This window comes from Gracilinanus agilis, chromosome 2 (assembly GCF_016433145.1).
Source record: "Gracilinanus agilis isolate LMUSP501 chromosome 2, AgileGrace, whole genome shotgun sequence".
Classification (NCBI taxonomy): domain Eukaryota; kingdom Metazoa; phylum Chordata; class Mammalia; order Didelphimorphia; family Didelphidae; genus Gracilinanus; species Gracilinanus agilis.
In genome coordinates, this window is record NC_058131.1 from 656,222,226 (window position 1) to 656,249,114 (window position 26,889).

The 26,889-nt window shown below is 41.2% G+C and overlaps 1 protein-coding gene across 1 annotated transcript in view; it reads left to right on the plus strand.

Moving 5' to 3' along the window:
* PARP6 (poly(ADP-ribose) polymerase family member 6) overlaps positions 1-26,125 on the plus strand; it is a 30,800-nt gene extending 4,675 nt beyond the window's left edge. Inside the window, exons 2-23 of the mRNA XM_044665790.1 lie at positions 3,913-4,103; positions 4,637-4,714; positions 5,316-5,410; positions 5,873-5,933; positions 6,261-6,351; positions 6,771-6,837; positions 8,001-8,150; positions 9,761-9,971; positions 10,584-10,637; positions 12,783-12,878; positions 13,363-13,455; positions 14,016-14,141; positions 15,026-15,091; positions 16,086-16,153; positions 17,878-17,926; positions 18,215-18,327; positions 20,010-20,082; positions 20,800-20,869; positions 23,920-23,999; positions 24,937-25,000; positions 25,249-25,333; positions 25,732-26,125. Coding sequence (XP_044521725.1) covers positions 4,101-4,103; positions 4,637-4,714; positions 5,316-5,410; positions 5,873-5,933; positions 6,261-6,351; positions 6,771-6,837; positions 8,001-8,150; positions 9,761-9,971; positions 10,584-10,637; positions 12,783-12,878; positions 13,363-13,455; positions 14,016-14,141; positions 15,026-15,091; positions 16,086-16,153; positions 17,878-17,926; positions 18,215-18,327; positions 20,010-20,082; positions 20,800-20,869; positions 23,920-23,999; positions 24,937-25,000; positions 25,249-25,333; positions 25,732-25,834 — 1,896 coding nt within the window. The 5' untranslated portion in view covers positions 3,913-4,100 and the 3' untranslated portion in view covers positions 25,835-26,125. The remainder of the gene's footprint in view (positions 1-3,912; positions 4,104-4,636; positions 4,715-5,315; positions 5,411-5,872; positions 5,934-6,260; positions 6,352-6,770; positions 6,838-8,000; positions 8,151-9,760; positions 9,972-10,583; positions 10,638-12,782; positions 12,879-13,362; positions 13,456-14,015; positions 14,142-15,025; positions 15,092-16,085; positions 16,154-17,877; positions 17,927-18,214; positions 18,328-20,009; positions 20,083-20,799; positions 20,870-23,919; positions 24,000-24,936; positions 25,001-25,248; positions 25,334-25,731) is intronic.
* The last annotated feature ends 764 nt before the right edge of the window (positions 26,126-26,889 follow it).

A 26,889-nucleotide genomic window follows, 5' to 3' on the forward strand; every position in this document is an offset into this window, starting at 1 on the left:
GGAGGGGGGGAGGAAGAGGGAGGAGGGGGAGGAGGAGGAGGAGGGCCTTCCCGGGGGTTGCCATGGAGACCGGGCGGGGAGGATGGAGATGGGACCGATGTGGGGGTGGGGGGGAAGGCATGAGGCCCAGGTGCTGGGGGTGGCCAGGGAGACGGTGGAGGAGCCCACTAGAGGGGCAGCCCCCTGGGGTAGGTAGGAATTTAGTGGAGGTGAATGAGGCTGGTACTTTGCACTTTCTTCCACGAAAGGAACTCTTTTTGCCAAAATCCTACCTTTTCTTCTTGGCCCTTCTCGGGTGCCTTCAGCTGTAGGCCTTCTTGTGACTCCTTTAATTAAAGGAGATCCGACCCTTCTTAGGTCACCTCTGCTGTGTACTTTTCTCATTCTGATTTCTCTAGTAGTAGAAAAAGTGTACAGAATTTGGAGCCAGAAGACCAGGGTTTGAGTTTCAGCTTTGCCACCTGCTTCCCATGTGACCTTGGGCAAGTTAACTTATTTCCTATGGGCCTAGGTTTGCTCATTGATAAAATAATAGGGTTGGACTGGATGACCTCTGAGGCTCTTCTACCTCAAAAATCCACATTTCTTTGTACTTTTTTGCCCTTTTTAAGTACTTGTCTAAGTACTTTGTCCCTTCCTTTTTTGTAAGTTCTTTGAGGACAGAGACTGCCATTTTTCATCTTTGTGTCTTAAGTACTATAAAGCACCATGCCCTTGCTGTCTGATGGGATCCAGAGAAATCCAAATCAGGATGATTTTTGCACACTAAGAAGGTCTTTATTTTGACTTGTCAGAAAGGACAGATTTCTGAGGTCCACAATGGGAATAGCAGATGAGCACCTCCCCAGACTCCTCGGACCCAAGATAGTTTTGATTGTTTTTATCCCTTTCTTAGAGAAGTCTTATAATATTCTGTGCAATTTCTTTACCCTGAAAGGTAAAATGGAACATTTACAATAGAAGCTATAGAATATTGATGGCTAATGCTGCATCTGAACCCACAGGGCTGACTAATATAAGATAACATATTTAAAGCACTTTGCAAACCTAAAGTGCTATGGAAGTGACTATTGTTACCTATTATTCAAAGGAGTCTATTAATGAGAAAATAGTGACAGATGCCTTAGGGTATTTCATTTTGTATATTGAGAACTCTAGACTGATGATAACATGATTGTTCTCATAGGACTGGCATGCTCTGGCCTATGATAGGACTGGGAGCACTAAATTGAAGATATTAGAATTCTCATGTATGTATATGCACATTGTTATGAGTAAGATGAGATTAGCTAGTTATTAGGAATTAAGATGTTCCTAGCAGGAAGGAGCTGGAGCTGGGAATTCCAGGTTGGAATGAAGGAGGAGGAAGTCTCCCTGTGCCCTGTGTGTGGACTCCATTAGTGGTAGGCAAAAACTGTTGCCAGCCTGGGAGCCCTCAGAGCAAAGGACACCTTGCTTCCTGATTTCCCCTGGGATCCTGTGTGGTGTGGCATTTAAGGAAAGGACAATATCTACAGAGCCAAGAGAACAGGACAGTGCTTCAAGCAAACCCCTTTCTACTTGGTTCCTGGGACAACTTTAGCTCCTGGCATCCAGAGATCATCAGTGGATTGCAGTGAGAATCCCAAAGCCACAAAGCCCTAGCTGCACTCAAGCCTGGCAGGTTCCAGGTTTGAGGCAGAAACCCAGAGACTCCATTTATAGTTCCTTGGACCCTGTTAGTTTAGATCACTAAAGTTAGAGTAGAGTAAGTCCTCCCATTGCCCTGTGGTTTTTTATCCCTTAGATTTTAGTATAGAAATCCTTTCCCACCTTTTTAGTATAACATAATTAAAGCTGTTAAGTCCCTTTTACTTTGTTAGCCTGTTACTATACTCTGGTCTAGTGGAAGCTGGGTGACAACATACAGATATACATATGTATAGACACTTGGGTGGAACACGTTTTCATTTTGCTTTATAGCTTCCCTTCCTTTCTCCACTTATCTCTTTTCTAGGTCTAGCTTTAAGTTGATAAGACTTCAGCCACCTAAACAATTTCTCACTCCTCCTGGCCCTCATCTTCACTCAAATACTTTTCTTGTTCTTTCACATAGACAGTACTTATTATTTTCCCTCTCTTCCTTCCTTCCCTTCTTCCCTCTCACCTTCCTTCTTTCTTTCCTTTCCTTTTTTCCCCCTTCCTCTGCTTTCTTATTATGGTATACAGAGTTCTTTTTCCTGCAATGATTGCCCTATGAACAGTTTAACTCCCTCTTCCCTTTTTTATTGGGAGTTTAAATTTTAAGATTTTAACAACCATTCATATAAAACAATTTAAAAAATAATACATAGAACTTCACATTATTTATAATTTGTTATGAATGGGTATTTTATTTTACTTTGACAAAAGTCTTGATTGTTTCCATGTTTTCTTCTGATTTTTTTCTTTTTTTCTACTTGCAAAGTTGTGGGGATCAAATGAAATAATACATGTTAAAAAGCCCTTGCAACATGTCTGGCACTTGATAGGCACTTTATAAACACTTATTCTCACCTCCCCTCTCTCTTTTGTGTTTTTTGTTTTTTTCACCCCCAAGAGTTTTATATTCTTGAGACTTAGGCAACATCCTGGCATACCCAAGGCTTGTTAAATATATAGGCATGCCCTATAAGCACTTTCCTGGCAGGCTTGTGCTATCTTATAGCTTGATTACTCTTTGAGCTTGATAAATTATAATCCAAAAAATGGGTATTAATTTAATATATTCTTCTTTCAGAGGGACTTAAATTTTAAAAGAGGAGTTTAGAGAAGAAAATCAGTAAGGCAAGAGAAGGAACTCTGATGTTGGTATTTCAGATAAGGGTGATATGGGAAATATTGGGGCAGAGGAGGCCTTTCTGATGCTTCATATTTCAAAAATCATAAATAGGCCTTTTCATTAAGAAAGTATTTAGATCCAGTCATACTTATTATTTCCATTTAATTGTGGGTTATAGTTCAAAAAGTATTTTTATGTACATTATTTCATGGTTATATCACAGATACCACACATAGGGACAGGGAAAGAAGTTGGAGTGGGTTATTCCCAAGGTAGAGGGTATATGTTTTTGGTGGCTTTTGAAGTTGATTCAGAAGTCCTTTATTAGCCTAGGACAGTGTTGGCAAACCTTTTAGAGATTGTGTGCCCAAACCACCCTCAAGCCACTGGTGAGCCCCCCCATATCATCCCAGACAAGGGAAGGAGGAAGTGTTCACATTGGGCTGCTAGGCAGAGGGGTGGAACATGTGAAAAATGACCTTGGGGGCTGGGGGGAGAGGGAGGGAAGCAGCCCCTTCCACCACAATGGGGCATGTGTGCTATACACTCAACAATATTGGGCTAGAGCAGTGATGGGCAAACTATAGCCTGCGGGCATCTGCCCCCCCCCATTATTCCTAATCTGATGAATACAATGAGTAGGATACAATATAATGAAATGAAATGAAAGAGTTGCCTTAGAAAAGATTAACAGATGAGTATTTCCTTTCCTTTGTCCCCTTCTTTAAAAAGTTTGCCATCACTGGCCTAGAGCATAGGGAACACTTTATAGCTCTTCTCTAAGGCTAGTTTTGTCCTCACTTTGCTGTTGAGGTCTCTAGGTATTTAAAAACTGATGGCTTCTGCTCTAGAAGGAGAGTTTTAGCAGGGTTGGAGCTGTCGTACTCATCAGCAACTTGGAGTCCTATTGGATGGGGGTGGTAATATAAACTGGAGAGTCTTCAGAGTCAGTATAGGCTACACTTGCATCCAGAAGTGAGTCCTCTGCTACCTCTGTAGGGACTACTCTTGAGTCCTATGTGTTCAGCATCTAGACATCTACTTACATGCCTGCTAACGTTGACTCAGGCTGTGGAACAGTGATGTAACCAACAGTTGTCTACCTTCTTTAGGGCAGTGACTTGGTTGCCACGGTGACAGCAGAGCCCACTATCCCTGGCTGATCTCCAGTCAGTTCCTGACGTCATCCCCTCCTGTTCCTTGTATGGTCTTCTGGATGTTCATCTTGCTGACCTCAGTTGGTGGCATGGAGGGACACTACCTAGTGCTGCCTGGGAAGTGTGTGTGAGCCACTGACCCAATGGTGAGGAATTGCTTTCATGATGCAGATGCAGAGCTACCTTTTTGGGAGATATATAGGCCTAGGAGATCCTACATAGACTTGAGCCTTTTCTATAATCCTTTCCCTCCCCCATGTCTGTTGGTAGAGAGGATGGGGCAAGAGAGAAGGCAGGTTGGGACATGAGGGACTTTAACTATGAGTTGGGACTGAGGAGGGTTACCCTAGAGAGGGCTGGAGGAGAGACTGAAAGGATAAGGAAAGATAAAAGCATTAGGAAAGGGATTTAGATCATTGGATTGGGGGAGTGGAGAATCTTGGGAATGTCAGTGGGAATCTAGGGAATGTCAGATGAGAATTAAGAGAGCTTAGATATCAGCCACAGAAAATGAGTTATCTGTTAGTTTTTTTTTCCCTTCCCCTCCCATCCTAGTCCCTTCTGCCCCTTGGCTTAATTTCTTTACCACAGAAGGACTTTTTACCTATTTGGGTCTCTCATGTGCCTGTACCCTCTCTTACCCATTTACAAGGTTTGTACCCTTGTTCTTCACTTCTAGGACATTAAAAGCCAGTACTGGACTGATGATGATTCAGATGGGGACAATGAGTCTGAGGAATTCCTCTATGGAGTACAGGTGAGGACTTGCCTTAGACTAACCCATGGCTGAAAGGTATGACAATGGCCACATCTCATACCATTAATAATTCAGAACATGTGGTCGTTCTCTTCTCAACTCAGGCCTGTTGTTAAGGAGCTGGGACAGTGGTATATAGAAGTAACCAACTGTTTTGCCAGTCATTTCTCACGCTAATCACAGGGTTCAGTGATCATCTTGCTCCCAATTCCTGAGAATTATCACTGCTCTGAACAGAGTCCAAAACACTAGGGGTGATAGAGACTTTCCTCATACAGAACCTGCTTGAATTCTCTATGTTCTTTAGCATACCAATCACCTACCCTCCATCCCATATTCCTATTCTCTCCCCTAACTTGCTTAAGGACCATTCAGAAGAATGGAATTAGTACAAAAGCAGTGATCTAATGCTGGAAGGGGAAACTAGGGGCTCTTAGAATGTGTGAGTCTTGGACTGATAGTAGAATTAATAGCATATCTAGAGTACCAGACTTCTTGGGGTAACCAGTATCTCTTGATAGAGTCTCTCTAGAATCTTCATTTTCTTGTCTCTTCTTTTGCTTATTCTTCTTTCTTCTTCCTCTGTATGTTGCCCATTTAGGGGAGCTGTGCGGCAGATTTATACCGACATCCACAGCTTGATGCTGACATTGAAGCTGTGAAAGAGATCTATAGTGAGAACTCAGTGTCCATCAGGTGGGCTGAGTGGGGTTGGAGGGAGGCAGAACTCTTTTCCTCAAAGGATTCCCTTAGAACAGGGATTCTTAATCCTTTCTTGTGTCAGACCCCAATGGAATCTATAGACCTTTTCTCAGAATGTTTTTAAATGCTTAAAATAAGATTCATAATACTGCAAAGGGAAACAATTATATTAAAATCAAGATGTATTTTTTTTGCCCATCCAAATTCATAGACCCCTTGAAACCTATCTACAGAACCCCACTTGTGGTTCTGTAGACCCCAGGGTAAGAACTCTGGCCTTGAAAGAGGTCTTCATTAAATGAATGACTTGGTGGCAGAGAACCCAGATTAATCCTCACCCCTTTCTACCCCCCATCTGCATTAGTCTCTTAGGCTAAGGCCTTCCCTGTCCCCCAACTCTCCCTCCCATCCCCACCACCCCTAGATTCTTACTTCTAGCCATGTGTGCTTCTGCAGAGAATATGGAACCATTGATGATGTGGACATTGACCTCCACATCAACATCAGCTTCCTTGATGTAAGTGATGCTGATTTTTATTCAGAGCATGTTGGGAAACATTCCCAAGTTAAGGGTAGGGGAAAGGGGGAGGGTCATATCACTTGTGTGTTCCATTCAGAGCATGTGCTTTGAACTCTCTCATTCCTTGGACTTTCAGCAGATTATGGTGGATATGTTCATATGCCCGCATTTGTATGTAATACATGTATATATGTGACAAATATCAAGTTTATGTGTGTTTATAAAATACATACATATATATGTCTTGTACCCCTTGAACACTCATTCCCTTCTCTTGGCATGATCAAGACTATGACCAAAGCAATCTCTACTCTTCTCTCCCAGGAGGAAGTCTCCACAGCATGGAAGGTCCTTCGGACAGAGCCCATTGTGTTGAGGCTGCGGTTTTCACTCTCTCAGTACCTCGATGGGCCTGGTAAAAGCAGAGACTAGGCTGGGTGGGACCTTTTTGTGGGTTCAGTCTGCATTTTCCTGTCTATGGTGTTCTTTTCCTTTCTTCAGGTCCTAGGTTAACTAAAGCATGGGAAATTTACAATCTCTTTGTTTCTCCCTCCTATTTTATCTTAGTTCTCTGCTTTTCAGCCCTTTTGCTGGCCTCTTGGGATTAGATAACTCAGACCTTTTCTCTATTATTCCCTTTATTCTTTATCATCCAAAAGCCCTTGCACCAGATTTGCTTAAGTGACTGAGAAAGTTCTTTTTACTTAGCTGTGCACTGAGATCCTTCTTATATTTCTATACTTTCCCATCCTGCCCACTTAATGTTTTGTGTATTCTGTGTTCTTGGGGCCTAGGAGGATGTGGATACAGTTTTTATTGTTGTCCTCTTTTCAGAACCATCAATTGAGGTTTTTCAGCCGTCTAATAAAGAAGGGTTTGGACTGGGTCTTCAGTTGAAAAAGTAAGAATTCTGACCTTTCTAGTTGTTACTGGATAGGAGGGTGGTGAATGGACAATCATGAGTAGATGTACATATGTGTAGGTGGTTGGGCAGACAGGTAAACTTTTGGCCAAAGATTTCCTTCTGAGAGATGATCAGGGCTTAGTAGATATTGACTGCTTCTTTATCCTTGAAGCCAGTGGGAGTTGCTGGGATCTTGCAGTAGTTAGGCTTGAGTGCATCTTAATTGGCATTGATTGGGATCCCAGGAGTTAAAGTCTGGTCCTCGTTTTCAAAGAGTAAGGAATATAAACTCTGTCTTGGACCATTTATCCCTCCTAGATGTGATTCTCACAAAGCTCCTTTTTTTGACTTTGTCTTTAACTATTTGAAGTATGTCACAACTCTAGAGGTCAAAGGATTGATAAGCCAATTGTTTGTTTTCTCTTTTGGAGGTTACCAGGAATTTAGATAAGGAAAGAGAATAATATAATGAAAATAACTCCTTCCTGAATCCCATCCTTTCACTTTTCACCAAAGTTCAAGCTTCTTTCCAGTTTTCCTTTATTTCCATATTATTCCTACAGAGGTTAAACAAGGTGGTCCCTTCTGGGCTGTGTTGCACTTATACCCAGTCACTCATTGATAATAATTAGGGTATAAATTACCAATTTCTAGATGTCTTACAAAAGAAATTCCACAGGGGGCAGCTGGGTAGCTCAGTGGAGTGAGAGTCAGGCCTAGAGACAGGAGGTCCTGGGTTCAAACCCGGCCTCAGCCACTTCCCAGCTGTGTGACCCTGGGCAGGTCACTTGACCCCCATTGCCCACCCTTACCAATCTTCCACCTATGAGACAATACACCGAGGTACAAGGGTTTAAAAAAAAAAAAAAAGAAATTCCACACCAGGAATCTCTTAACAGGATAGCCTCCTAAGGGTTATTCCCATTGGGCAAAGGCCACTAGACCTGGGGTCACTATGTGAGAGGGTTCTCTGTTGAGTACTCAGTAAATGGCATGGTTTCTGTATGCCACTAGGGTTAAGATCGAGAGTGTTTTGCCAGTGCCAAATTGCCATTTAAACTAGAAATCCAGATGTGATTGATGTTATTCATCTAGTCCTTGATCTTTAATGATCCCTTCTTTATTGAGACTTTTCAAATCTGTTTTTCATTCTCCCTGAGGATCCTTGGACTGTTTACATCCCAACAATGGAAGCATCTCAGCAACGACTTCCTGAAGACTCAGCAGGAGAAGCGTCACAGTTGGTTCAAGGCAAGTGGCACTATCAAGAAATTTCGAGCAGGCCTCAGCATCTTTTCACCTATCCCCAAGTGAGTATAACTCTGGAAGCTCTTGCCCTCCTCATGTTCTCTCCTACTCTACTTTGATTTTTCCTACATCTTTCTATGACCCTTACCTCCTGGGCATATATATTCTATCCCTTCCTTTTGTTTTTTTGATACTGTCAATAAAAAAACATTTTTAAAGCACCTATCATGTACTTTACTGTACTTACTCCTAGGGGAATATAAAATTTAAAAATGAAATAAGTATTACTCTTAAGGAATCTATATTTTAACTCATCCACTATCTCCCAGTACCTATTCCTTTCTGTTCTCTTCTCTCTATTTTGTCATCCTTTCACCTATACTCTAACATGTGACTCTCCTATCCCTCATGCCCTTTCTCCTCCACTCCTCTCCATTACTTTTTCTTCTGGTCCTGTCTCTTCTACCCTTTCTCATCTCTGATCCTTGGGAAAATGAGATTGGGAGTACTCATCCTACCCTGTAAATATTCACTCTACCCTCCCTTCCCAAATCTTTTATCTTTGAGTATAGAAACCAGTCAGTTTGAGTTGACTCATATGGTTTCCCATTCCTTATTCTCAAGCTCATGTTTCTGTTGCTGGTGCTTTCTGGATGCCCAGAAACTAGCCATGCTCCAGGTACATATGAAATGACTTTATTAAGGGAATTAATGGATGAAACTTGGTATCATGTTCAATATAGTGCCCCAGTCTTACTGTTAGGAAACTTAAGGACTTGGCCCTTTGGAATACAAACACTTAGCACCTACAGTATAGATATGTAAGCTTAAAAATGAATATATAATAACTCCAAGTATTATATTTAATAAGATTTATTAATAATAGCTTGAAGTAAAAGAAAATAAAAAGCTAGAGTAAAAAGAGAACTAACCCAGCCACGGTCATGAGAGAAGATAGCGAGTATGGGGTTATAGCACACTTTTATTTATAGTACCTAAGGATGCTATGTGAACAAAGGTAAAAAAGATTATGGGAGATGAAGTCCAAAGGTTCAAGATTTTCTAATTATACAAGTATTTCTTTTGTATTCCTTGAATATACTAAGCACTCAGTATTGGCTAAATAAATGCAACAGGTATTGGCAGAAATCTCCTGGTTGGGGGCAGCTAAGTGCCTCAGTGGATTGAGAGCCAGACTTAGAAATGGAAGGTTCTAAATTCAAATCTGGTCTCAGACACTTCCTAGCTGTGTAACCCTGGGCAAGTTACTTAACTCTCTTTGCTTAGCTATCTTCTCTCTTAGAACCAATACACAGTATTGATTCTAAGACGGAAGGTAAGAGTTTAAAAAAAAAAAATCTCCTGGTCATATGGTGCTAGCTAGGGTTGAGCATTCATTGCAAAGACCTTGACAGGGGCTCTGCTGATTTTGGGCTTCTGGCATGAGACATAAGAACTTACATAGTCAGGTAAGTAAAAGATAAAGTGTGGGGTGTGTGTGTGTGTGTGTGTGTGTGTGTGTGTGTGTGTGTGTGTGTGATAAATAGGTTTGATTATCTCAGACTTAGGCTTGTATTCAGATCTTGGGATCTTTGTCATTTGCCTGTCTCCCTCTTCTGGGATTCATGCAGGTTCCTGTTGTAGTACTTTACCCTTTGCTTTCTTTCTTCAGATCCCCCAGTTTCCCCATTATCCAGGATTCCATGCTGAAGGGCAAACTGGGTGTGCCAGAGCTGCGAGTTGGGCGCCTCATGAACCGCTCTATATCTTGTACCATGAAGAACCCCAAAGTAGAAGTGTTTGGCTACCCTCCTAGCCCCCAGGCAGGTCTCCCCTGCCCCCAGCACGTGGGCCTCCCTCCCCCAGCACGGACCTCTCCCTTGGTACATGGTCTGGGGAGGAATTGGTTGGGGTATTGGAATGGTGGAAATGGGGAGAATAGCTCATGGTATTAAGAGATTTAGGTTCATTTGGCTTTGTGCTACTTAAATATCTCATCTCTGAGGTGTCATGAATTACTGAATGGTATGAGTTAGGAGTTGAGAGGGTTGAGGGGAGGGATATATTTACATGGCAGTTGAAAAATAGGTTAAATTTTTATTGCTAGTTAATTTCTATTTTGATTTCCATGGTGCCCAAACCATCAGGTAGAAGGGACAGAGCTTTTGAGGGGTGGTGATATAAAATAGAATATTACTTATATGATGGGATTGGGATGAAGCTTTGTAGTCAGTGGCTTCTGTTCTCTAACTTTTCTTTCCTAAAAGAAGAACAAGGGTAGAGTTCATATCACCTTCTCCACAAAAGCCACTAAACAAATACCTTAAGGCACTCTGAACTATCAGATCTAGAATTATTGATTGAATCCTAGAATTATCCAGCTCTGACCTAGGCTATAGATCTGGTGCTCCAAAGGAAATTCTGTGGGGTTAGAGTAAGTATCCTAAGCTCCAGCTGTGGAGAAGACTTACAGGGACCTTCTTTTTCCTTGCCAGGTCAGTGGTCACTGCAAGAACATTCCCACCTTGGAGTATGGATTCCTTGTCCAGGTAAACAAGCTTGGGCTCTTGTCTAAATCCCTCCATGTATTTCCCATTATTGGACTTATTTTTTTCTACCATATTTGAATTGCATACTCTGTCATTTAATTCACTATCTCATGTGTTCCCTTATCCATCCAACCTCCTTCTCTCTTCACCTCCTGTACTTACTTTTTGGGGAATAAAAAAGAAGACATGATCCTTATCCTCAGTGAGTTTACAGTCTTTTTGGAGAGATAAAACTCACACATGAAAAACTAGAAAATAATACAAGCTAGTATATGACTCCTTGCCTTCCAGTATTTTTTTTACCTTCCCAGAGACCATCATTACTTGCACTTCTGTTTTCATTGTGTCCCCTTATATTTTCTTGCTTCCATACCATTACTCACATTATTCCCTTCACTGAGAATTCTCTATCAAAATTCTACTTATGTGGGACAGTAGACTGAGAAGCAGACCTAGAGATGGGAAGTCTTGGATTCAAAGGAGTTATGATTTTCATTGTTGGTAGAAATATCTCCACCAACGAAATCATAGATCTATAGAAGGAATAAATAAGTACATTTACATAGTGCTTTAGAGTTAATAAAGTGCTTTTCTGTATTATCCCAATTGATTTATTTGTTTTTTAGTTTGTGTACAACTTTTTTTTTAAATTTAAACATTTATTAATATTCATTTTTAACATGGTTACATGATTCATGCTCCTACTTTCCCCTTCACCCCCTGCACTCCCCCCACCCATGACCAATGCACATTTCCACTGGTTTTGTCATGTGTCCTTGATCAAGACCTATTTCCAAATTGTTGGTAGTTGCATTGGTGTGGTAGTTTCGAGTCCACATCCCCAATCATGTCTACCCCGACCCATGCGTTCAAGCAGTTGTTTTTCTTATATGTTTCCTCTCCTGCAGTCCTTTCTCTGAATATGGGTAGCACTCTTTACCATAAATCCCTCAAAATTGTCCTGGGTCATTGTATTGCTGCTGGTACAGAAGTCCATTACATTCGATTTTACCACAGTATATCTGTGTACAATGTCTCTGGCTCTGCTCCTTTCACTCTGCATCATCCCAATTGATTTATACAATGACCCTATCAAGCAGATAGTAATAATAATAATAATAATAATAAGTAGCTAGCATTTATATAATTCTTTAAGGTTTGCAAAGCATTTTATAAGTAATAATTTCATTTTATCTTCACAACAATCATGTGAAGTAGGTGATATCTTCATTTTACAGATAAGGGAACTGAAGCAGATGAGATAAAGGTTACACAGCTATTAATGATCTGAGTTCAGATTTGAACCTATGTTCTCCCAATACCAGGTCCAATGCCCTTTTTGCTGTGCCACCTAATTGTAAATATTGTCACTTCATTTTATCCGTTAGGAAACTGAGGCTTACAGAAGCAGTCATTTGTCTAAGCTAAATAAGTAGTGAAGCCTGAACTCTAACCTATGTCTTATTACTCTTAAGTCTACTACATTTTCTACCACACTATATTGTTTCCCTGTACTAGATTACACATATCATGAGAGCAAGGATTTGTGTTTCTCACTGCTGGGCACATAGTAGGTATTCAGCAATTAATTAAATTTAACCCTTTTTCCATGCCATAGTTTTTCACAGAAATCATGAAATCAGTGTTTGCTGCTTTTTGGGAAAAATGCTCTTGAACAGAATAGCCATATTAAAGCATTTATGAAAGGACTTTAACCAAGGAATTTCTCTAGTTTTGGTGGTGGTTCTCTCTTAGTAAGCTTCCTAAGATGTTAGGGATATCTCCCACAGCAGTTTTTAGTATAGTTCTTTGTCCATAGAGATTTTCATTTTTTAGTGTTAACTGATGGAGAGACAAATTGACTTTTCCCTATGAAAGTTCATCTGAGTTTCTAGGGCACATGGCACAGAACCTTGGATAACACTGTAGAGTAGACTTAGCTATACCCAGGTATGGGGTGTTGTCCTAGGTGCTGAGGTGATGGAAGGGGAAGTGTAGGAAACAGGGAAGAAAAGAAACAAACCTTCTATTCTCAGATTGTTTCTCCAATCCATAAATGCATGGGTGGATGTATAGACTTATGCCTGTGGAGAGAGATCTTATAGAGCCGTGACAAGATATGGCTCTACTCCCTTTACTCTGCAGATTATGAAGTATGCAGAGCAGCGGATTCCAACCCTGAATGAGTATTGTGTTGTGTGTGATGAGCAGCATGTCTTCCAGAATGGGTCTATGCTCAAGGTACAATCTTCTTTATTTTTTCATTTCCCTTTCTTTAGACCAGTGTCAAAAGTAGAATTCCTGAAAAACATTTATTTTCCTGGAGCCCTGGCCCCAGAGCATTAGTATTGGAGTGGACCCCTGCATAGTCTCCGGAGTCTGTCTGGATCTCATACACATTTGTTAATGTTATTTCTCTTTCTTGCCCAAGCTCTGTATTCATTGGAGTAGCTAGTTTGTCCAGAGTTTTAATGGGACCTAAATTAGGATACGTCTTTATATCTTGGGCCCTAATGTGCATTATAGTGGAGATCTAATGCCTTGCAGCAGCACTCCTGAGCTGTGACTCTGAGTCATTAATTTAACTGCATTCATTGATTTCTTGTGACTGATAGTCAAAAGAACTCCAGATTCTTATTTGCCTCCAAGGTCAAGACTGGGGGAGCACTCCCATTATTCTGTTCCTCTCCTCTCTGCCTATTTGACACATTTCTTACTTCCTCAGCCAGCTGTGTGTACTCGAGAGCTCTGTGTCTTCTCCTTCTACACCCTGGGGGTCATGTCTGGAGCGGCAGAGGAGGTGGCTACTGGAGCAGAGGTAGTAAAGGGTGGAATAAGTGGAGACAAGGTTGAAGTAAAGAATAACAGGAGTGGGGGCAGCTGGGTGGCTCAGAGGATTGAGAGCCAGGCCCAGAGACAGGAGGTCCTAGATTCAAATCTGGCCTCAGACCCTTTCTAGCTGTGTGACCCTGGGCAAGTCACTTAACCCCCATTGCCTAATCCTTACCACTCTTCTGCCTTGGAGCCAATACACAGTATTGACTCTAAGACAGAAGGTAAGTGTTTAAAAAAAAAAAAAAAAGAATAACAGGAGGGGGCTAAACCTTCAGAAAGTAGAGGAAAGGAGCATCCAGGTGGCAAAGTAGAGAGCATGAGGTCTGAAGTCAGGAACACCTGAATTCAAATGTGGCATCAGACTCTTCCAAGATGTATGACCCTGGGCAAGTCATTTAACCCCCTTTGCCTTGCCCTTACCCTTGTAGGCCAGAAGGTGAGGGTTTTGAAAAAAGAAAGTAGAAGAGAGCAGACTGGAATATGTTTTCCAATACTGGAAAGTTACCCTGTGATAACTGATCCTCTGCTTTCCCTCCTACTGAGGTGGTGGATCTGCTGGTGGCTATGTGCCGGGCAGCATTAGAATCTCCCAGAAAAAGCATCATCTTTGAGCCTTACCCCTCTGTTGTGGATCCCAGTGACCCCAAGACTCTCGCCTTCAATCCCAAGGTAAATATGACTGAGGACAAGAGGATACAGCCTTCATGAACCATGGAGATGGGCAGAATGGCAGATTCAGTGTCCAGGAGGATAGAAGGAAATGGAGCATAGAGGATATCAGGGGCCTGATGTGGGGGATCAGAGGGTAAGAGTATGGAGATAGAAGGATTTTTACCCTTGTAGGAACTAGGGAAGCTTAGTAGCTAGAGTACTAGGAGATAGAGAAATCAGGTTTGGCCCCTTTATTGAAAAGAGAACCAGCAAGTAGGTAAGTGTAAAAGACTCCTCCTTTCAGGCATGCCATTTGAGGTCCAGATCCCACCATGGGGGAGGTTTGATTTGAATTCCAGTGTTTAGCCACTAAATAGAATGAATAGAGTGGCTACTGTGGACTACCTGGACATTTCCCCAACGTCTGGTTTTTCTCTCTAAATTTATCAATTAATATATATGTTATACATAGGTATGTGTATGTAGGTTTATAAATATACAGACATGCATAAAAGAATATAATTTTGACTTTTATACTTTTTTTGAAAAGACAGTATGGTACAGTGGAAAGTGTTAGATTTGGATTTGGACTCAAAAGACCTGAATTTCAAATCCATATTTTTCATCTACTACTTACATGACTTGAAGCAAGACGCCTTTTCCCTTTCCTCATCTCTGAAACTATGGAGGTTAGACTAGATGATCTTTGAGGTTTCTTTCAATGCTAAATCTATGAGACTGTTTGTGGCATAAGTATCATGTGTAGGCACTCAGTTTTGGGAGTGGGGAGTTTTTTAAATTCAAAGATCAAAACATTTAAATGGAGTTGAAACTTTTCCCTTTCCATATACTTGATTCTCTTTTTTTCCTAACTGTGGCTCTCTACTTCTTGACTTTCACAGAAAAAGAACTATGAACGACTTCAGAAAGCTCTAGACAGTGTCATGTCCATCCGGGAGATGACCCAGGTATATGTGATCCTTTGACTGCACATGCATCATCATTCTATATTGTTTTCATCCAGCTTCTGCCATCATTTTGCTTTTCCTTGATTTCTATTATGTATTTCAACTTTTCTTATATTTTATAATTTCCATTGCCTCATTCTATATGTTCTATGTGTTCTTAATTTTCTTCATAGCTTTAGGAATATTCAGAATAGGGAATGGAAGGATGGGATTATCCTTTGAGCATTTAGGGAAAATGAGGGGTAATTTACAGCTTTAGGATAGAGGGAAGAGATTTTGGTAGCTAACAAGAATTACCAGCCCCAGGAAACATAAGAAGTCTCTGTCCTGAGCTTATTCCTTTCCAGATACTGTAACCTTCTCTTTCATATCCATCCCTTCCCATCTGTGATTTCTTGCCTGTGAATATTTGGAGATTAATTTTTATTCATATTACATGTGTCTTTTCCCTTCAAAGAAATCCAGAATAAATTAGAAGTGGTTTACTTAAAATGAGATTCAGGTTAGTTTTAATTTATATACTTGTCAGAGCCATGCATAAAGTAAGACTCACTTGTATGTTTTACAAGCATCTTTACTTATTTTAATAAATATAGCTTAAAGATAGTGATCATATATATTTAGCAGTGCAGCATGGTTAATAAAGCATGAGAGTTAGAATCAGGAGACCTGGGTTTGAATCCTATCTCAGATTTTTATTAATTGTGTGATTATAGGAATACCATTTAACTTGAGTCTCATTTTCCTATTTTGTAAAATGGAGATGATAATAACACTCGTCCTATCTACTTTGTAAGATTATTATGAGAAAATTTCTTCATAAGTAAGCCTCAGAGAAGTATATCAATATTTATCATTTGATATCTCTTTGCTCCTGTGCCAGCTTCAGGGTCCTGCCACTAGAGAGATAATCAGTCTGTTACAGATATATTCACCAGTAGGAAATCTTTTCCCCTTTCCTTGGGAGATAATATTGTGGATATTATTTCTATAGGGTTCATATCTGGAAATCAAGAAACAGATGGACAAGCTGGATCCTTTGGCCCACCCTCTCCTGCAGTGGTATGGATGCAGTGACCACTCCCTCCTGGGGGGTACGAGAGAGCAGAGAAAACTCCCTTTTGGGGGGGGTGGATGTAGTGATAATTTCCTTTCTTCTGAGGGGAGGGATGGATATGGATGAAGGATTTTTTTTTCTTCCTGGACCAAAATAAGTCCTGAAACTGAACAGCTCCCATCTTTTTTTTTTTTAAAAACCTTTATCTTCCATCTTAGAATCAATACTGTGTATTGGTTCCAAGACAGAAGAGTGGTAAGGGCTAGACAATGGGGGATTAGGTGAATTGACTAGGGTCACACAACTAGGATGTGTCTGAGGCCAGATTTGAACCTAGGCCTGGCTCCATCCACTGAGCCACCTGGCCCCGAATAACTTCCCATCTTGACAGAAATATATTATCTTTATCTTCATTTGATTTACAAAAACTTAGCTCCTAAAAGGAACTTAATATGCTTCTTTAATTTCCCACAAGCTCTTTACAGATAGTTCTGAAACTAATCGTTTATATGGTAGGTGTTTAAGTACTTGCTATATGTAGGTATTAGTACTCATTACTATATATATTTAAATTTCCCATACACTTTGGGAGGTATATTTTTCCTCTCTTTCTCTCCATGTCATCATAGGTCTCTTCTTCCCACAGTGGGCCATCTTCCCCAAATCCTGGGGTATGAAGCAGGGTGTCTAGGAGCTTAGGCTGATGCAATGCCTTCCCTTCTGAAAAAGGGCCTACAAGTCAAGGTTCTGTCAAGTTCCATTAGTTAGAAATGGTTGTGGAAAACCATGTCCCATAAAGCCTAGGAAGTTCCCATAATGATTTAATGTTTTACCCTGGTCTACAACCTCTCCTCCTCTCCCCCCCTAGTCTCTCTTCTCAAAAGTAGCACAATTTTAGTACAACAGAAGTTTCTCTCTTGGTCATAAAGAGACTTGATCCCAGGTTTGTATCACAGGAACAGATCAGAAACAGTCCAGCCATATTTAACTTATGAGGTTAGTCTCCTTCAAAAATTTCTTGGTATGCTTGATACCAAACATCTGGATGTTTTTATCTGACTCCTTTTCCAATATGGCCCTTCTCAAATTGCCTAAGAAGTCTGTTTTGACTTTCTAGTTTTCTCTTTCCCTCAGTTCTAGTCCAGGCAGTCCTTCTCTCTTAGTCTTCCTGGTCACTAAGAAAACAGGTTACTTTAGTTTTTCAGTCTTCCTCCTGGGCTCATTTATTAATGTAGTAAAATAGATATCTATTGAACACCTATAATGAGGAGAAGACATATAAACTGAAGCAGAATGGTCCCTAAACCTTGGACTTCTGAGCCTGACAGAAGCTCCTCTCTTGGACTTGACCCTTTTGACCAACCCATCACACCCCCTATTTTTGTTCTCTCCTTAGCCCTACCCCATTTGTCTGTGTTTCATTCTTTGTTAGCTCTTCTGCAGTTTTGTCTCTTGGCTGATGGCTTTCTCTTTACCCATGAATGTATTTGAATATTGTCATTCATGATAGTTGTTATCTGCATAGCAGATAGCATCCGTGTGATCTGTTAGCACCTCCAAGCACGGTTATTCACGTGCATTAAATCTACAACACAGGAATTTCCAGTTGTTCTTAACTTGGTACTTTTTCCTATCAGTTTTAGAGGGAATACCTCCTTTACTCCTGTTTAGACTGGTCTAGCTTCCATGCTTGTTCCATGCTCTTTCCTTCATCTCTATCTCTCCCTAGGATTATCTCCAGCAACAGATCACATATTGTCAAGCTACCTCTCAGCAGGGTAAGTGTTCCCCAGCCCTCTCACCCTAATTCCTTGGAACCCTGTAAGTTGTTTGTGGGATGGGATAGAGGTTGCAGGCCAGGGAAGATAACTTTGTTGCTGACCCTACTAGCTCTAGGCTTAGTCAGCAATCTGTTGTGTTCCGCATTGATCATCTTGGTACCTGAACATGTATTGATCCCATGGAGATACAGGTATATGCTTCTGGCTTGTTTTGGCCCTATCACCCCTCCCTCCCTGATCTCAGTTTCTGCTCTGTCTCTCCTGATTCCCCCCCACCCCGGGCAGCAGCTGAAGTTCATGCACACCTCTCACCAGTTCCTCCTGCTGAGCAGCCCCCCTGCCAAGGAGGCCCGGTTTCGGACGGCTAAGAAACTCTACGGCAGCACCTTCGCCTTCCAGTGAGGGAGGGGAAATAGGGGCTGGGGAAGACTGTTCAGGGGAGGGACTGGGGGACATTTGTTCCCTGGGGTCATGAATGTCAGGGTTCTGTTTATATGTGTCTTATGTTCTATACCTATGATTCTTCCAGCAGGTAGTCAGACTGTCATCAAGTGTTTAGTATGTAGAAAGCATTGAGCTATTTTTGTAAAGGATACATGGTCTAATAGATGGTCCTTACTCTCAAGGAGTTTATAGTCTAGTTGAGGAAACATGAGACAGATTTAGTTCTAGATTTAGCTAGAGAATCTAAAGGCATTATCATACTGCTCAATGAATGTTGTAGATAGGTACTGAGGAATTTAGAAGAGGAAGAGATCACTGAAGACTGAGGTAGAGAAGGCTCCACAGAGGTGATGGGGCTTAACCTGAGTTTAAAAGTATTGGTTGGATTTATATAGGCATAGAAAGGGAAAGAAGTCATTTCAGTTGACTAGAACTATTTGAGTGAAAACAGAGGCAGAAACACAGAGGTTTGATTAAAGGTCAGTGGGTGAGAAAGTGAGTCTGGTTGGACTAGAGAGTTCTTTTGGGGATTGTAGAAGAAAAGAAGACTGAAAAAAATAGATTGGAGCCAATGTTGAAGAACTTTTAAGTTCCTGAAGCTAAGTAGTCTGAACTTTCCTTTTAGCAGTGCCACTGAAAAGTTTTTGAATAGAAGTGTGAGGGAATAAAAACTATATTTTAAAGGGAATATTAGTTTGGTATGCAAAGTGGATTTGGAAAAGGGAGAAACTAAAAGCAGGAGATTGATTAGAAGGCAATTGAGGGGGAAGCTGGGTAGCTCAGTGGATTGAGAGCCAGGTCTAGAGACGGGAAGTCCTAGGTTCAAATCTGGCCTCAGACACTTCCCAGCTGTGTGACCCTGGGCAAGTCACTTGACCCCCATTGCCTACCCTTACCACTCTTCTGCCTTGGAGCCAATACACAGTATTGACTCTAAGACGGAAGGTAAGGGCTTAAAAAAAAAGACTATTGAGAGGTAATTAAGTAATAAGGACCTGGACTAATGTGGAGTAGTAAGAATAGAGAAGAGATTGCAAAAGACTGAGGGAAGAATTAATAGGACTTGGTGACTTATAGAGATAGCTAAAAGGATGGAGTCAAAGATAACTTGGAGGTTTTGAACTTGACTGACAGGGAGTATATGTGGTGCGATTATCAGAAATAGGGAAGTCAAAATAGGGGATCATAGAATTAAAATGAAGAGATTTTTGAGGTCACTGAATCCAACCCCTTAATTTTATAGGTGAGTAAAGTGACCTGCTCAACATTATTCCAATTGTGAGTGGTAGAGGTCCAGACTTGAGTTCTTTGACTCCAGATCCATTATTTGCTTTCCCTTGTACAACATTGCATTTGGTTTGGGCTCCATGATATTCAGGTGATAATTGGAGATTATATTGGAACTGTCTAGCAGACTGTTGGGAATGTGGATCTGGGCCGGAGTTTGAGAAACCCATTTTTGAGCAATTCATAATAGGAGCTAGCTGAAGCCATGATAATATGTGAGGTTTTCAGTGACTACATATGAATGTGTCTCTTCATCTTTTTGTATGTTCTGGGAGGGTGGATGGCATTGTTAGCTTTTAGGAGCTGTTCCTAGGACCTCAGGTCTGTGTCTTCTACCCCTGCTTTCTAGTGGGTCCCACATTGAAAATTGGCACTCGATCCTGCGCAATGGTCTGGTCAATGCATCCTACACCAAACTCCAGGTAAGGGCAGGGCTCCCCACTCTCCTTCCACCATCCTTGCTCTGTGGTGTTGGGAAGCTCTAGAGCACTCTTCTTTCTGTGCCTACTAATTCCCAAACTCTGAAGCCTTGGGACTCCACTTTTTCTTGGTGTCTCAGCCATATCTCTCCAAGGAATCTGGGAGGTGTTAGGGTCATATAGGGGTTGTGGCTGGTGTACTCAGCCCTAAGCAGAATCTATCAGGGGGAACCCATGTATCAGGGGATTAAGACCATTAGTTTTAGATTTGAGGATTGATGAGCTAAAATTCTATAGCAGGTGTTAGAACCCTTAAATGGCAGAACTATTCCTTGTATGCATATTGATTCAGTAGTGACTTGTCTCATGTTGATTATTCAAATCTCTATCCCTCAGTGAATCTGAGAATTGGTTACAGAGTCTGTTTCTTCTTGTCCATTTGCCAGCCCTGGCCTTGTTCCCTGTAGGAATATGGCCTGACTCGGTGGTTTTGCTCCCTCTGCCCCTATCTCCCAAGACATGGAAGGGTTAGCTATTCTCCAGCCCAATTAACCCCTACTGAAGCAGATGCTTATAAGCCTGGAATGATGAACAAAGGGACAAACAGGGGGATGAGCTTTGTGGCTAACAGCTAGATGCCCTAGGAGGCCCCCTCCCTCCTGGAGGATCATTGGGGGGGAGGCCCAGTTCATGTTGCTCACCCTGGTGTTTCCCTGCAAGCTGCATGGAGCAGCGTATGGCAAAGGCATCTACCTGAGCCCCATCTCCAGTATTTCCTTTGGATACTCAGGTAAGTAGTCCTCCTTCTATGGCTGCCCAAACTTTGTTCACATGTCTTGTTTCCCCCTTCATGGACATATAGTCTGTGGTGTCATTCCTGCTTACTTTACTCCATGGACACACGGATTTGTCACTTGTTTCCTCTATGGGCACTTGATCTGTCGTTATCCATTTTAAGAAATGTAGATCCTCTTCTTTCCAATGAGGCCATATCTAGGAAGTCTCTGCCTTCTACCCACTTTCACCCTAAGGCAGGGGACAGCTATACCTCAGAACAGGCCCAGTTTTGAACCAGTGAGCTCATGGAGAGTGTGGGTGTAGAATTGAGTATGCCTTTCTCCTGAAACCTGTGCCTAGAGATCTGTGTATTTGGTGATAATAGTACATTTCTGTGTCTTTATACCAAGAAGGGTAGATTTCCAGTAATACCCACTTCTTGTGATATTGTATAGTCTTCTCTCACCTTTCTGCTACTATTTGAGAGTAGGGTCTCTTTGTGATGATTATAAGAAGAGGAACATAGCCTTTTTTTTTTTTTTTAATTTTTTTTTTTTTAAGGAACATAGCCTTTTGCTTTATTTCCTGTATACCATCTTTTGCCACTTTCAGGTTATGATTAAGTGCAAAAGTCTTCTTTTCTACCCTTGAGAAGTGATTAGTGTATGGATTTTGTTCATTTAAGGCAATCTCGGGATAAAGAAGAGATATAGTCTAGTTTTGTTCAATCGAGGATATAAATATGAATTACTGATATCTTATTGATGGAGTTCTGTCTCCTAGTTAATTTCCTTTTTAGACTAGTTCCTTTTCTACATGTTTCTCCCCAAGAAGTCTTTATTCTCTATCTAGTTTCCTAGTTTCTGCCTATAGTCCACCCTGACTTGCTCTCTGGCCAGACTTTCTGATTCTTAGTATTATAGCTATAAACCTGAGATGATAATAGTTAATGGAGAAACTCAGAAAGGCATTACTCACTGCCCTTTAGCCCCCATACTCCATTTATCAGTGCCATTGCACACAGGCACAATCAGTAATTATGTTTCCTACGTATGGTTTATGTGAGGATGTATGTTCATTTGCCCAAACTGTGATACTACTTCTAGCAGGCACCTCGAATTGGTGCTTCCTCTATCTTCTAAGTCTTTATTCTTTAGCCTTAGGCAACTCAAAACCTGTTTGGTTCTTTATCTACTGTTAGGAGTGCTAGGAATAAGGGATTACTTTTTGTTAATGGGGCCTTTGTTGACCCAGCCATTGTATGTGGGTTTATAGAAGTTAAGGGAATATAAAAAGATATAGGGATTTGGGAATATAAATGGCACAGGATCTTAGGTCTATGTTCTTCCATCTTTATCTATGTTCATTTCTGTTTGGGGGAACTTCTAACAATGTCTATCCCAGAATCAAAACATTTAATTAAGTGATCTTCATGTTTTCATGAATTAACTTTAGGAAACTGGCAGGAGCATCACAGACAGATTTGAGACATATAGGGTAGTACAGGATAAAAGGTGGAATGGGGGTCTGGCTTGTCTCATAGGGATTACTTCTAAGCCTTTCCTGTAGGGATTAAGTGACCTTGCTCTATGTTCCAGATTTGGCAAGGGCTTAGGAGGTTGTTTTAATTTTTTTCCAGCAGAATCAGACTTGGAACTTGAATAGGTAGTTCATTATTTACCACCCAAGACCCCCTGTCATTGTGCATCTTGTGCACATGGACAATAGTGTTTGCATTCTTGGTGGGGATTTTGAGATTTGGAGCTAGGTTCTTGATATTATAACAAGGACCAGAGGATGACCAGAGATGATTGGAGGGAATGGAAGGAGAAGGTGGAAGTGTATGACTGTCCAGTACCACGGATAGATCCATAGCATCTTACCCTAGCCATTGAGGTTTCTGTAGTACTGGGTCTATTCAAGTTATAATTACATGATGAATCAGGCAACTTGGTAAGGGTGATAGAGACAGAAGTGATGTTTTATGTCCCCTTGTAGACTTTTTGTGCAGCTCAATCAGCCAAGGTAACATGTAGGGGTTGAAGTTACTTATATGATAACTCAATTCCTCATCTGAGGAATTATGAGAATCATAATACTTTTAGTAGCCATCTCATAGGATTGTTGCAAGAATTAAATGAGATAGCATATGTTAAGGGCTTTACAAAATTTAAAATTCTGTCAATTATTAACATATGAAAAAAATGTATCACAAACTCCACCTTCCCCATGGGCCATGACTGGGGCCATGAGTTCAAATCATAGTGGAAGAGAGAATTCTGCTAGATGACTAAACAGTGTTAGGAAAGGATCCCAGTAACACCTAATAAACATGATCAGTTATAATGGCACCATTCCTTTTCCTACTCTATTCAACAACTCTGCATGGGCAGGGCCCTGGGGGCCATTAGGAAGAACTTTGCTTATCTCTCTTTCCTCCTTCCCTTTCGTTTTTTTTTTTTTTTTTATTTTCTTATCTTTAGGCCATTTGGATTCTTTTCCCATAGATTTAGACCCCATTTATAGGAGGGATGCTTGGATTTATAGCCCACTTAGGATTCTTGGACAAATACTGGGATGTTTAGTGGGGCTAGTCAGTAAAGATAGGGTTTTAGGTGTCATACTTGGGTACTTTACATTTCATGGTCTGTTACTAGACTGGACTTCCTCTTGCTTCTCTTGAGTTGCTGGTCAAATCTGATATTGCCATATTCTGTGCCAGTGCCAATTTTTTTCCATCCTATGATTATAGTGACTGTTCTTGTTTCTTCTTTTTTTTTTCTTTGCATTTTATGTTTTAAATTTCTAGATATCTTCCTCTCCCCCTGCTTCCTGGCACTAAAAAAGGCATCACTTGACAAAAAATATATGTATATAGAAATTATATCTTGCTTGATTCTATTTATCAATTCTCTCTCTAGAAGTAGATATTTGTTCCTTCTGTTCTTGAGCTTGCTCCCTCATCTCACTCGATCCTAATACTTGACACCCAGGAATTCATGTCCCATTCTCTCAGACTCCTTATCTTGGGCTCATTTCACCTGGTATGTTGGTCTGTGGCAGGAATGGGAAAAGGACAGCACAGGATGCCTTCTAAGGATGAGCTAGTCCAGAGATACAACCGGATGAACACTATTCCCCAGGTAATCTATCTAGAACTTCAGAGGGGCCAAATAGGGGTGGGGTGGATGTTTCTGTGAGCAAATACAATTCAGTTCAGCATTTACAGAATCATAGAATTATACTTTTAGAGTTAGAAGATACCTTAGAGGTTATCTATTCCCCTCACTTTACAGATGAGGAAACTGAGGCCCAGAGAGGTTAAGGGACTTGCTCAGAAGGACAAAACTAGTAAGGAACTGATCTGAACAAGTGTCTATGATTCCAAGTCCTATGCTTTATCCATAATACCATAGTTCTTAAGCCTTACAGCATCTAATATTCTCAGGCAATCTTCCATACATGTGCTAACCAGAAATAAGCCTATTTTGTTTCTTAGATCAGACAAAATTATGTCTTTACAAGTGATATAGTTGTAGACAAATGGGCAAAGACTTCTGTTATTTGCTGTTTTCCTTTTAGAATAGGTTTGGGGTTACAAATATATGGGGGACTAATGATAGTTAACTTGAAGGCAATGGGAGTCAGTTATTCCAGAAAGTATAGGGGCTAGAAATGGAGGAGATTCTATGGAGAGTTCTAGCCCTTGAAAAATTATTATTGCTTTGCATCCCTAGAACCTAGCACTTAAATGCTTATTGAATTGAATTGTAATATGGAAACACACAGTACTTGCCAAGAACACAAGATATGCAGGCCATATGCATACAAATTGACAAACTATTGTGCATTTGCATATTTAAGTGCTGCAAAATAAGCATTTACTTATCCAGCTAAATTTTTGCTTATGGGTTAATGGTACAAAGGTGGTGGTGGTGAGCAGGGGTAATTGGAAGAAGGGAGACTTCAGTCCTGGAATGATTCAGTGTAGCTCTCACTCCTGGATGGTGCTATTCTTTCCTCTTAGAGAATGCTTTCTAGGTCACTCAGCTCTGTTTATATTTGTTTCCTGTCTTCCAGACCCGATCCATCCAGTCCCGTTTCCTTCAGAGTCGGAATCTGAATTGTATAGCACTTTGTGAAGGTAAGTGACTCTGCCTCAAGTTGCCTTCACACCTTCTTGTTCTCTTTTGTTTCTTTTGGCCACAGAGAAGTCCTTTCAGCAGTTCTGTGAGAATCACATTAATGATGGGAATCGTATTAAGGGAAGGACTGTGGTTTGTCTAGCGATTTTTTTTTTTCATGTTTTCCTCCTTAACTTTACCCTCCTTGGGCATGACTAGATCATGGCCCTTGGGACTTTTGTGTCTGATTCATAGCTCTTTTCCACAGTAATCACGTCCAAGGACCTCCAGAAACATGGGAACATCTGGGTGTGCCCTGTGTCTGACCATGTCTGTACACGATTCTTCTTTGTGTGAGTTGGAGAGGGTGAATTGGAGTTTTTAAAGGGAATGGGGTTGTTTGATGGTAAGAAACAATGCAGCGTGGAAAATCTGTTTCTGTTACCAAGGATTTGGATCTGAGGGAACTAGTTTTAGCATTATCACCATTTTATGGAGGTGGATGGAGAGGTAGTTGGCCTGCCAAGAGGACTCCAATATTTCCCTGAATTGATTCTTCTTTAAAATGGAGAATAACAAATTTTGTGGGGGGAGAGAGGAGTCAAGAGAAACTCCTGAGATCCAGAGTTGTGTCCCCCATATTACATTCTTTCCTTCAGACAGCTTTACAGTTTCCACTCATGCTCACATACCCCTCCTCCTACCTTTCTTACATTATACTGATTCATTCTCACCACTTCTTTTCTGACAGATATGAGGATGGTCAAGTAGGTGATGCCAACATTAATACTCAGGACCCCAAGATCCAGAAGGAAATCATGCGTGTGATCGGAACTCAGGTTTACACAAACTGAGGGGGCCCTGGCCCTCATACCCCTCTTGTACCCTTCCCCAACATAGAGGAAGGACAAATCCCTCTTACTGTGGGACCCAAGAACATCAGGGGAGGCCGTTCCAAGGAGCCAGAGGAGATGTCCCTAAGGGACAGGCAAAGAAAAAGGAGAGAAACAGCCCATGGGAGAAATTAGCCTGGGACCCATTCCAGATCTGGACAGCCCAGACTAACTCCACCTCCCTACCCTTACCCCTTGTATTTCCCTGTTGACTTCACCTTGTTTGTAAATAAACCAATAAAATGGAAGGTGCTGTGGACTGGATGTTGTCCATGTGGTTTGCCTAGTGTAGACACTTGGCCAAGTGTTCACTTTTAGTCCAGACAACCATTCCTAAGGATAGTGGTATATTCTTATTTTTTTAAATTAAACCCTTATCTTCCGTCTTGGAGTCAGTACTGTGTATTGGTTCCAAGGCAGAAGAGTGGTAAGGGTAGGCATTGGGGGTCAAGTGACTTGCCCAGGGTCACACAGCTGGGAAGTGTCTGAGACCAGACTTGAACCTAGGACCTCCCGTCTCTAGGTCTGGCTCTCAGTCCACTGAGCTACCCAGCTGCCCCCATATTCTTTGTTAATAAAGATTAAGAACATGAATACTGAAGGTGGGGGGCCCCCTGGCTTTGAAATACATCTCTTCTTTTACACTTTTCTTTTGGGAGCCAGTTTTATTCATGGGAAAGGAGTAGTGTGGTGTGATGCTGGATCCTGCTCTAGATGCAAAAGGAGAAATGCTCTCAGACATATTCTCTACACTGCTCAGAGTTGCCAAGTCAAGTATCTAGGGCTCTGGCTATTCTCATTCCCTCCATTTCTCTTCCCATGTATATTCTTCTCAGATCATTATCTAAAGTAGCCTAGTAATATGTAGTCTAGGTAGAGGTTAAAGTCCCTTTCCTGTAGAATTATACCTGACCTCTTTTCCCCCAGAGACATATCTGATTCAAATGGTAAGGAAAGGAAATCATTGGTGAGGAGGGGTGCAGGTTTAAAGAACTTTTCAAATTCTCCTCTCCATT